We start from the raw sequence: 12,084 nt of genomic DNA on the forward strand, positions 1-12,084 counted from the left end.
ATTGTTTTCTGTCACTGTGGGTTGTACCAGGAGGTGAGCGAAGCGTTAAAAAACATAATTTTTGCCTTAAACCCCCCACTTTTTGCGTCCTCCTGCTTGTTAAATTACCGGATTTTAGAGATCCCGAACAACGAAGCCTTTGGTTTTGTGCACGTATTATGTCTCCTCATTTACCGATTATTACCTATAAGGACAGTAGCACCAAAGGGAGCTGGGAAACAGAGTTCATGTGTGTGTGTCCCGGAAATACTTGGGACTAGAATGAAAAAATCACCCTCAAGCTCCTCCTGCCTCGTGGAATGATGGGAAACGCAATCTCCAGACGTCACTTTAATCCGGGACTATGTTCATACTAAATATTTTGCCCTTTCTGAAGTTTGAAGAAAGTGTAGTCCCCTCTGTTTGTTCCTGACTTTAATTCCCAATGGACGTTGACCCCCCGGGGCGGGACAGACTTATAGCGCTAAAGCCTTTTCGGACTACATTAACCAAAAGGCAAAGCGCAGATACACTTCCTCTCCCCCCCCCCACGAATGCGGCAGCATGACGAACAGGCCGGAGCAGGTGTTTCTGGGAGTTGTAGTTTCTCGGACAAACGGTGTCTACTGCCCTCTAACAGCAGCTCTGAGTCGAAAAGCAATCATCTGAGTCAAACCCCAAACCTGGGAAATCCTATTCTGAACCAAGAAGGCTCAGAAGGGCAGCAGAAGGGGGCAGACTAGCGGCGGTTACTTAACGGTCCGAACCGGTGGTTCATGCACAGTGAACCTCGCGTAGGCAACTGCCAGGAGGGGGTTGGGACCCGTGGGAGTCTAAGGGAGACTGGAAATCTTAACTAGGATGTTTGTGTGGGATGAAAACTTTGAGTGGCACTGAGGCGGGTTGTAAGTATCTTTGAGGGACCTATGGGTGTCAGGGGAGTCCATGGAGAGAAGGGGCCTTACTGAGGACCAGCAGAGAAATCAGAGGGGACTTGGGGTGTTTTTAAACAGTTTGTGGGAGAATGTGAGAAAGTACTGCTTAATGAGGGGTATCTCTGAGCGACCTGAAAGGATGAAGGAGCTTTGGACGTCTGTGGGCGTCCTTTATAGGTATGAAGGGAACGTCTGATAGGAGTGTCTACTTGGAATCAGATCCAAGAAGATGTAGAAGGGAGCAAGGGTGTGGTCTTGCAGGACGTATGCATAGAATTAGGTAGGTTATTAAAGATGAGAGGATCCACTGGAGTTTTCAAGACCGGAGGCCACCCGTGACATCCCAGTCAATAGAATTGGGGGCGAGTCTGTTTGGGCCTGGTCTGACCTGGAGAGCAGTTCTGGAACTGAGGGCTTTTGAATCCATTTTAGACCTGGATAGAGGTGCTTTGAAGGCACTAAGACTACAGCCAGGGTCTTTCCCCCTCCCCACAGTGATGACATCCCCCCTTTATCCATCACATCACCACCACCAACTCAGCTGTATCTGTTGCCAGGAGACATGCCTCATCCCAACTTCCAGAAATAGCCCAGTGGCCCCCACCCCAGGGAATGACTTACATCACCCAGGAGAGGGAGCAGTTGCCCACAGGCTGCCACTGGATCCTCAGTTTCCTGCCAATACCCCAGCCCTGGATCCTCTCTTCACTGCCAATAGGGCATCATCTAGGACCACCCACCCTGGGCTGGCATGAAATGAGGTTCGAGAGAGTGGACAGGAGTTGCCAGTTCCTTCCCCTTCAGTTGCACAGGGTGGGGTTTCAGTGAAGCCATTCCAACAGGCTGGTCCTGCTGTTCTCTTTCAGTGACTGTGTAGCCTTGGGGAACTCCTTCCTTCTCTGGGCCTCAGGCACCTCAGCTGCACTGGAATTGGGCTGTCATGAAAGGCACGTCTTCTGGAGTCCTCTGATGTTCTCACTTCTGATGGGAGTTCCCCAACCTGGGATTCTAGCTTGATGAGCTCACCTCAGAACCAAAGACACTGGTCTAGACCCAACCATCCTGGCTTTAGGAGGAAAATTAGGGTGAAGAGCTTCCGAGACATGCCTTTTAAAGTCCTGGCTGGTCTTATGGCCTTGGGCAAGTCATGAACTGAATCATTGGCTGCTACCTCATTTGATGTGTGAGATAAAGCATCACAATTCCTTACTAGGTCCTGGGTACAGTGGGTACAGTAGGTCCATCAATAGCCATTCTGATTAAGCCAGTCTTGTCTCAACTTGGTGGAGGGTAGTCCCATGGTTCCATGGGATCACTAAGGTCTACCTTTCAAGAGACTACAGGCCTATCCCCAAAGGACTCCAGACTCAGAAGTGCTGTAAGGACAGTGATGTGCTGGGGGGCTCTCGAGTATAGTGCATAAGGAGGCCCAGGCCTTGACCAGAGCCTGGGGATGTGGATAGGAATTCAGAGGCAAAGAGAAAAGTCACTTCAGGCAACAGGTAAAGATTCTAAATGCTTCCAAGGACAAGTGGCCCCCATAGGACAGGAGAGCAATGACATGGTCAGAGTATGCCCAAGACTTTAATCAGGCCCTGGGGGTAATGTGCCCCACCATGAGGACAAGAGATCCTTTCCCAGGCCTGGATTTGATCCATTCAGGTGGGGTTAGGTACTCTGGCCACAGATCCACTGGGGAGCCAGTCCAGGCCCATCCTTCAGAAATCTACACAGGCTATAGGGCTCTGCAGTGAGACCGATCACTCCATCTAAAGGTCCAAAGTTTTATTGTTTTGAATACATTCTCCAACAGCCCCCAACTTTCCTCCCCCCACCCTCCGTCCCCAATACAGAATAAGGCTTGACCACAGACCCCCCACCCCAAGGGGCCCCAGCTGGGAGGCAGAAGGGGCTTCCAGTTTGGTTTTAGGGTACACCCTTCCCACCCTCCCACCTGCCTGCCTATGGGCTGATCCTAGGAGCAGCTGGGGGTGAAGGGGTTGGACCAGTGCTGGGGTGAGGAGTGGAAGAGGGATAGCAGGCACTTGTAGAGATTTGTGGCCTATGGTGGCACCCCTCACCCTCCTCTGACCCCCACCCCACCCCCACACATGGAATTTTTGGTTCATCATAAATGTCCATCCCTCCCGTTGTAACCCTGTGGGGTTAGAAACCCAGGCACTCATGGCCCCTGGAGGGGCAGGGAAGGCTGGATATGGGCTGAGAATGGCTGCAGGTGGATGGGGAGGAGTACAGGAGGCACAGAACAGGGAGAGAGACAAGGCTTTACTTCCTAAGTGATTGTAATAAAAAAGTTCCTGGGCGTTGAGGCCAGAACCTCAATTGATATATAAATTCCCCAGAATGGAGCTGGCCCCCCTTCCCTCCCCCCAACCACCACTTTGCCTGGAGCTTAGAAACCCGCAGAGATGGGATAGCCCCCAGCCCTGGGTACCCCACCCACCCTCACAATTTAAAAAAAAAAAAAAAAGAAAATAAGTTTATACAAAATACAGGGAAAGGAAAGGGAGGAGGCAAGGAAGAGACTAGAGCTGCCCTCACCTCCAGGACACCGGGGAGTTAAGGCAGCAAAGAAGCACTGGGAGTGGGGGAACGGGGTCCCCTGCCCACAGCCCTCAGGAATCTCGATGCTCCAGAGAGAGCTGGGCTGTGGCATGCTGGAGGTCAGAGCTCACCCTCCTCGGGGTGAGGGGACCCCCAGCCTCCCCGGGTCCCTCCCCACGCACCTTCTTGTCCTCACCCTCATCCTCGAGGCCCCCAGTGGGGGCCCCACCACCCTCTAGGCGACAGTCTTCACTCCAGCGCCGTTTAAAGCGCAGCTTGAGAGGCATGCACTGTGCAGGCCCAGGTGTCTCGCCCGGCTCAGGCTTGGGAGGTGCGGGAGGAGCGCGAGGTGTCTTGAACACCTCCCCATCTTCCTCATCCTCATCGCTGATGTCAGTCACCTCCACCTCCTCTGACTCGCCTTCTGAGATAGGCTCCACCTTGATCTGCGGTGGTGGTGGGGGCGGGGCCAGTGCCCCTGCCCCCTCAGCCAGCCCCCCTGTGCTGCCGGCGCTGCCAATGCCACTGCTCTTGTCAGCGCCTGCTGGAGCCTTTTCCCCAGCTGCCCGCTGCCGACGTCCCAGCGGGGGTGGCTGGAGCTTAAACTTGAATGGGGAAGAAGAGGAGGATGAGGCTGAGGAGGGGACTGGTGGGGTCTCAGGCGCCATGGGTGGCAGCGGGCACTTGTCTGGGCGCTGGGGCTGGGGCACCACCAGCCCAGGGTAGTGCAGGAAGGCGCGGGGACTGAGGTGGTAGTTGTAGACGCTTTGGGTGTGGGCCTGCAGGTACCGTTTCATGTCCTCAGGGCTGAAGGAGAAGTGGGAGCCTCCCCCTGAGCCACTAGGGCCCCCACCACCACTGGGATACATAGGGCTCAGCGTAGGTGAGGGCGTGTAGGCCAGGTGGGTGGGCGTCATGGGCAGGGCTGGTGAGAGCTGAGGGGGCAGCAGAGAGCCAGGCCCAGCCAAAGGCGAGACAGGGAAGGGGCTTAGGGGCTCAGGGCCGCCCCGGGGCCGGGGGTAGACACGGAAGACACCTGGGTCATGGGGCAAGCGGGCCAGTGGGGGCCCACGGAAGGCACCCAGCTCCGGAGGGCCTGGAGGTCGGGCCCGGGGGTCCTCTCCCAGTGGCTCCTCCAATTCTGAAGTGCCATCGCTACAGTCACTGACTGAGCCTCGGCCCAGGCGTCGGGCCACCACAGCCGAGAAGAGGGAAGATGAGGACGAAGGGCAGGCTGACGGTGAGCGGGGGTCCTCAGTGGGGGACAGCACCTCAGAGGGTGTTGAGGGAGGGAAGCGGAAGTGGCTGCCACCTGATGGCACTGGAGGGGCACTCTGGGGCACTGTACCCCCTGGCAGGAGAGAGGAGACATGGTGTCAAGGCCACTGGCCTAGCCTGGACATACAGACCAACCCCTCCCCTCCCTCAGAGGCCATGCCTGCCAACTCTGGTACTCACCAGCCAGCCCCACGTCAATGAAAGGGTAGTTAACCAGCACCAGTTTGTTGAAGTTGAACTTGTAGGTGAACCGCTTCCCCTTGGTTTTGTGCAGAATGCGTTTGTTGTAATAATAGCTGTGAGTGCAGAGACACAATCGGTGGTCAGTCACAGGGGACCCAAGTCTGAACCCCCATACTATGACATGCCTTAGGTGCTGTGAATAAAGGGAGACTAAGAAACCTGAGCCACAAAAGAGAAATCAAGGACCCAAAGGGTAGGGACCAGCTCTCCCCTTAGGTCTCGGGCCAGATTAGAGGCCACACCCATGACTGTATTCTCTCCTCAGGACACTTCTGTGTGACAAATGGGTTTAGAGAAGGTTTAGGACTTGCCCAAGGTCAAACAGCTACCATTTGAAAGAGCCAGGAGTCAAGCCTAAAGCTTATTCCCACGGGTCAAGGGCTCCCCAACTGGCAGGGAGCTGTCCACATGTGCCCAGGGGCTCCGTCCTCCTCACCGCAGGGCCCGGCTCAGCTTGTCATAATTCATCTGGGGCTTGCACTTGCGGACACCCCAGAGCCGGGCCACCTCGTCGGGGTCCTTGATGACGAATTCCCCGTAGTCCCCCTGCCAGGCGATGACACCCTGGTACTCCTCCTTCCGCAGCAGCTCCAGGATGAAGTGCCACAGCTGGATCTGCCTCGAGCCAGGAGAAGACTCGGGCTTGTAGGCCCAATCCGGGAAGGCAAAGCCTGGGGACAGGAGGCAGGGGAGTGGCCCTGGGTGAGGGTGCCAAGTCCAGGGCTCTGGGTCCCCTCCCAGGACCCACCTCCTACCCCACCTTCAACGCGGGGAAATCCATCTCCCTTAAACCAAGTTAAGACCTGGGTAGGCAAGAGAGACAGTGTATGCGTCTGTCTGTGTGAGGGGTCTAGATGGGGGGGCGGGCAGGGGGGGAAGCTGGAGCCTGCTCCAGCGACACCGGGAGAAACAGGAAACCGACGGCGGCGGGTCCCGGGGCCAGTGCCAGGGGGCCAGGCACCAAGCCAGGCCGACGGGTAGGGCTGCCAGTGGGGGAGGGGCAGGAAGGGGCACACGTGGCCAGACTGGTTGGGGCAAGAGCCCCCCAGGTCCCCCCCACTGCCATTCAGGGCCAGTCATACTGGCCCCCCCTTCTTCTGCAAGCTCCTCTGGTCCCCTCCTAGAAACATACACTGTCTCCCTCTCAAGACCTACCAGAGCCCTTACTCCCACCCCAGGACCCGAGAGGATTTTTTTCTTAAAAGGACCAGGAGGGGTGGGGTGGCTGGTTGACGATGAGGTCAGCGCTTGCACACACAGAAGCTTCTGTCTTCCCTGGAGAGTGAAACCCAGACTGTCTGAGACAGGCCCCCCAAGCCTGGACCCTCTGTACTGTACTGCCCTCCCCGGACCCGGGCACACGGGCCCAACCTGGGTAAGGGCCCCAACCCAAGCCTCAGTCTTGAACAAGCACTGCTCAAGCCTATTTCCTCTTCTGCCTTCTCATCTTCAGCTTCCTCCCTGCCCACCTGCCTACCCACCCCCAGCATTAACCTTGGATAGAGGTTGGTGGTGGGCTGGCTAGTCCCTGGAGGGGGTGGGCAGCCTTGGGGGGAGGAGATAGGGGGCTGCGGTTGTTGTCATTTCCCAAACCCCCGGGTAATCAGGGACCATCAATAATTCAGCACTAGGCAGCCGGTAATGGAGGGGGTGGGAGGAGGGAAGGGGAAGAAAGGAAAGGGGGGGGGGGAGGCAGGACAGGGGCCCTGGTGCCACTAGAGGGAGAAGGCCAAGGTAGACAGCAAAGAGTGGGCGGGGTCCCAAGCCCTAGTCAGGCTGTGTGGGTCAGCCTCTCTCCAAACTAGCCCTGGCTCAAGCCCCAGCTCAGGCAGGTACCAACCAAGCCTGGGGCAATGCTGAGACTCCACCCCAGTCTGGAATCCAACAGGGGACTCCTCTTGGGGACACACGGGATCAGCAAGCAGTTCCTGCTCCCACAGGAACTACCCCCTCTAAATCCAGAGCTGACTCTCTTCCCCAGAGAGACCCAGCTCCCCCACTCCTGGCCAGCATTCTCCACTGACCCCTTGCCCCATTCAGAAATCCCAGCCTCAAACCAGCCCCTCAGGACTCCAGGGATATAACCTACAGCAGACACTGGCAGTCACTGCTCCATTCAGAAGTGACAGCCCCTGAAAACGTCTCCCTGGACCCCTTAGCGCCCATAGCCCCATCCTTCTCTCAGGAACCCAGGTATTCATTCCATTATACTCACCCTGCTAGAGAACCCAGACCCCAGAAACCCTTGGGAACCCAAATGATGAAATCTCTAGTTCCATGGACCCTCCAACCTACTCCAAAAAGCTCCTGGCTCCACCAGGGCACCAAGCTCCATGTTCCTCCCACCTAAACCCCAATCTGGCTTTCAAACCCAGGGCAGGGGGAGCAAGGCCCCTGAGACATCAGTCTGGGGTTGGAGGGGTGTGCTGACTTCCACCCTGCCCCCCAAATTAAAGCCACCCTTTCCAACCCACCCACCCCAGCCTCCTTGTCCCGGTAACCAGGCAACGTGTGCAGCGACAGTCCTGGGAGCGGGGGAGCAGGAGGCTAAAAATAAACTTTGCAGAAGAGAAGGAGTGAGAGAGACTATATGCAACACAAAGGAACTCGGAAAGGAGGTGGGGGACTCTGGAAAGGCCTCAAGCTGCATGCAAAGGGCTGTCCCAGGCCCCCTTGTGAAACCCTCTCCTGGACAACCCCCTTCAAGGGCCAGGACCCAAGTTCGCACTCCTGGCAGGGACCCACCCCTATACCAGCTTTCCTCATAGGACATGGCATACATGAGGGCCTGTTCCCAGCTTTGGGGGGAGAAGGAAGAAGGGAGGGTGACGTCAGGGTGTTTCAATGGGGCTCTGTTCCCCAGGCCTTGGAGCCAGGAGCCAGGCACGGGCAAGGGGAGCAGGGAGCGTGTGTGAGTGTGTGCTGTGTCTGAGTCCACGTGCTTAAATCAGAGAACCACCAGGCCTGCACCAAGAAAGCTTGGGAGTGCAGGACCTCTGGAGCATGGGGGTACAGTAGCGGCAGGGAGAGAGCAGCTGACACTGAGAGGGGTTCAGGACCTTGTTGAGACAGGGTGGAGAAGCAGCAGCAGACAGACAGGAAGGGCTGGTATGGCGGGGTCCCAGAAGGCACACCTGGGTCCCCCAGAGGCGGAGCAGAGATTCTCCCTGACAGACTGTGGAAACCTGGGGGAAGTGAACTCCCGGACACCACCCCCCCAAGTTCACTTGACTGTCCAAACTTTTTTTAAGAGACTAGGGGGATCGGAAGGGAGGAGTGGTGGTAGAGGAAGAGCATGCCGGCCTCCTGGGGGGGGCCCACCACCTCCCCCACTCCAGGCAGCCCTCGGTGGCGCCAGAGCCGGGAAGAAAACAGGAAGTGGGAAACAGCCGCGGCAGGACAGAGGGGCCAGGATGGAGAATCGGATGGAGGGGCTCACAGCCACCGACCAGGAGGCAGACGGACCAATGCACCGACAGACGACCAGGAGGCCATGCCAGGCCCCCGCCCCTTCCCCTAGCCTGAGAACCCACACTCGGCTCGGCCCCAAGACAGGGTTGGGGGAGCGGCCCAGCCGGTCCCACCAGGGGAAGGCCCGAAGCAGGGAGGAAAAATGAGGCGGGGTTGTCTGGGAGCCTGGGCCCACTCCTGGAACAAGGGTAGTCTCCTGCTGCCCCCAAAGCCCAGCGTCGCTGGAGCCCGTAAGAGCCAGAGATGTGGGTTGCACGTGACTGACCCTTACAGCACTCCGCACCCCTGCCCCAGCCCCCCTATCCCAGCCCCCCTACTCAGTCCGGATCCCTAAGGGCTATCCCTGAGCGCCAGAGCCCGGTTCCGAGCCCTTTAAGAGCCGCCCCCACCCGCCGTGCGGGGGGGGGGCGGGGTGGGTGGGTGGGCCGGTCGGGGCACACACCCGCACACAGGAGCAGAGCCGCAGCCGCCGCCGGGGGAAGGAAACAAGTTTGAACAGCGGCGCCCGGCCCCCTTCCCCCTCCCCCGTCCCCGCCCGGGGCCGGATTCCGACGGGGTAGACGGGCGGGGGGCGGCTGGGACCCCTCCCCCCAGCACGCCCAGGCGCAAAGTCCAGCCCGCTCTAGCCCGGGGGCGACGGGGGAGGGGAGGGGGGGAAAGTCCGAGTGGGGGGGTTAATCCCGCTGCCCCCCGCCCGCCAACCGAGCGGGGGGAGGGGAACCTTGGCCCCTTAAGGAGGAGCAAGTTGGCGGGGAAGAGGGGGGCGGAGGGACAAGACGGCCGGTTGAAAGAGAAGAGCTGGGTGAGGGGGGGGTGAGGGGGGAGCCTCCGCGTCCACACTACCTTCCCTACTCCGCTCAACCCCCAGCCCCCCGCGCGGCGGGAAGAGGGTACCCAGGTCTCTCCTGAGCCACCTTAAAGCCGCGCGTTCTAAGGTCGGAAACAAAAAGTTCCTTTTTCGAACGTTCGGGCTGCGCTTTGGAACTTTGCGACTCCGCGCGGGCGGGGGAGCGAGGAGCCGGCGGAGACGGACGGGGGAAGGGCAGCATAGCCCGGACCCCAAGTACGGGATCCCCACTCACGCCCTCCTGCTAAGGGCCATCCTTGTCCCACTCTAAGCCGGTGCAGGGCACGCTCTGCGGTGAAGGTCACGGGCCGGACCGCGTAGCACGAAACCAGGGATAGCGGGCCCCGTGGACATCCCCCCCCCCCCACGCCCAGCACACGTCCCGGCCCCCAGAGTGCAACGTGACAGAGCGGCGGGGAGGGACTTCGCCACCCCGGGTATCCCGGGAGTGGGGAAGCCTAGCTTTCGGGGTCCAGACACGGAAAGAACCAGGACTTACAGTATGTAAACCACTCCGCCCAGAGCCAGAAATTGGGGGTCCCATGCAACAGCCCCCCCCCGCTCATGCCGTGAGATGCAACAGGTCTCGCGTGTTTGGGGGTCCCCCAGAACTAGGGATCCCTCGGGTTCGTCCGGAACCCTTCGGCGCCCCCCCAAAGTTTCTCCGCCTGGTTTCCCAGGGCAACAAGTCTCCCCCACACGTGCTGCCCCCGCCCCCACCTGTGTCCGCCGGGGTCTTCATGCTGGGGGACCCGGGGCGAGACGCCCCGACTCCGGGCCGCAGCTCCCGGCGCCCGCGCTGCCCCGTCCCGTCCTGTCCCGCGTCGGTCGGGCCGCCCTCGCCGTTTCACCCGGCCTCGCCTCTCAGTGCCTCTCCCCTCCCCGCCGCCGCCTCCCGGGTTAATATCGCACTCCGGGGCCGGGACGCCCACGCCCCCCGACCGGCGACGTCACCGCCGCGTCGCCATGGAGACACTGCTCCCGCCCCCTCCCAGCGCACTCACACACACTCTCGCGGGCGCGCAGCCACTGAGGACTGGCCGGCTCTGGGCTTAAAGGGGCCGCGCGACAGGGGAGGAAGGAAGGAAGGAAGGAGGGGGTGGCGGTGGGATGGGGTCCCGGGGGTCATGACCCTTCTTGGAGACTCGGAGTCTGCAGATAACTTAAGTCCTCGACATTCGCGACCTGCTGCCCCTCCTCCTCGCCTGCCCACTGCGGGAATCCAGATTTTCTTTTGGGAGCCCGTAATAGGAAAGGTGGTACCTTCTGAGGGAGGGGATCTACAACTCTTGTAGTGAGGAGGCAGAGACCTTTTGAAAAAAGGCAGAATTTTCTTTGCTAGGTGGATGGGGACGGTCAGGACCCAGGAGGATGATCAAGACCACATTTCCCAGCCTGGTTTTACCCTGCCCACCCCCAACCCTGAGTCTGAATGGGGGCAGCTGTCCAGGGGTGGGGTGGAATGGGTGGGAAGCATTTCCCAGCATCGGAAATGGGGAGGCGGCTGTGCCCTCCGTTCCTCCGGGATGGGGTCTTGGCCTTCCAGATAGCCCCAATCCCAGCTGGGGAGGAAGTGACCAAAGAGAATGCATTCGGGAGCTCCCTCCTCCATCCTCAAGCTGCAGCTGTCCTGGGGACAAGGCTGGCACCGGAGGTACCCCACCTCCACCGTCAGGGCCGGGGGTTCCGGGGGTGAGACCAGGATGCGAGGGGGCGAACCGAGTAGGAACAAATGTGCTCCCAAGGGGCACTGGGGGGTCGCCAGGAGAGAGGAAGGCAGGGCTTAAGGATGAAGGCCAGCGCGTAGGGACGTGTTAAGTCTCTGTTGTCCGCAGCCGGCAGGAATGGATGAAGCCTGAGGCTTAGGGAAACAGGAAATCAGAGCTGATCAGATGGCTATGTGGAGCCGGCAACGGCGTAGAGGACCCATAGAAGCAATACTCATAGGCCAAGTCTGGAGGCAGAGTCTCAAAAAAGACTCTGAGGTACCAGAAGACTGGGAATATGGGCGACGGGGTTGCTCGGAGAGGCCGAAACCCAGAAGATGGGCAGGGAGAGTCAGGCTACAGTGAGGGCGTAGGGAAGACGCCCTCCTTCTTGCAGAGGGAAGAAGGCCTGCAGGGTCAGCTCTGGGTTCTTAGGGCTTCAAGTCTAGCCTCCGTTGCTGGGTTCCTAGCTGAGTTACAGCAGTCCCTCATGGGTGCCTCAAAAGTTTCAGGCCTCTTCCTTGGAGAGACCAAGGACTCCAGGGAAACTCACACCCCTGGGGAGTTAATTATGTAACCGTGCCTAAGGACAGTGCTGCTCCCCCAAGGATATTGTAACCCTCTGGGAGGTGTGTGGTCCGGAGGTGTGTGGTCCAGCAGTCATCATCATCATCATATTTTTTAAAATATTTTATTTATTTTCAGAGAGAGAGGAGAAGGGAGGGATAAATAGAGGGAGGGAAACATCAATCTGTTTCTCCTCTCCCACCCTCTGCTGGGGACCTGGCCAGCAACCCAAGCATGTGCCCTGATAGGGCATCGAACCAGTGACCCCTTACTTTGTAGGCTGGCGCTCAATCCACTGAGCCATACCAGCCAGGGCCATCGTCCTTGTTCTTATAGCTGCTCTCAAATCCCTAGGGCTCATGATGTTGGCCAAGCACTGTCTGAGGCATCATCTCATTTAATCCTTACAAAAGTCCAAAGAGGGAAATTATAATTGTTATAACCGTTCACAGATTAAGAAAGTGAGGCTCAGAGCAGAAGTCAGTCTGCCAAA

At 58.8% G+C, this 12,084-nt stretch overlaps 1 protein-coding gene across 1 annotated transcript; it reads right to left on the reverse strand.

Annotated features, from left to right (window-relative positions):
• Positions 1–2,684: 2,684 nt before the first annotated feature.
• On the reverse strand, positions 2,685–10,211 carry ERF (ETS2 repressor factor). Its single transcript, XM_037065502.1, has 4 exons — positions 10,039–10,211; positions 5,437–5,671; positions 4,938–5,053; positions 2,685–4,830 (listed from the first exon to the last, which is right to left on the reverse strand). The coding sequence occupies exons 1-4, from the start codon at positions 10,058–10,060 to the stop codon at positions 3,551–3,553; spliced, it is 1,653 nt and encodes a 550-aa protein (XP_036921397.1). The 5' UTR covers positions 10,061–10,211; the 3' UTR covers positions 2,685–3,550.
• Between the last annotated feature and the right edge of the window lie 1,873 nt (positions 10,212–12,084).

The sequence above is a fragment of the Sturnira hondurensis genome, unplaced genomic scaffold (assembly GCF_014824575.4).
Source record: "Sturnira hondurensis isolate 20B ecotype Veracruz unplaced genomic scaffold, ASM1482457v3 Scaffold0015767, whole genome shotgun sequence".
In the NCBI taxonomy this organism is placed as follows: Eukaryota; Metazoa; Chordata; class Mammalia; order Chiroptera; family Phyllostomidae; genus Sturnira; species Sturnira hondurensis.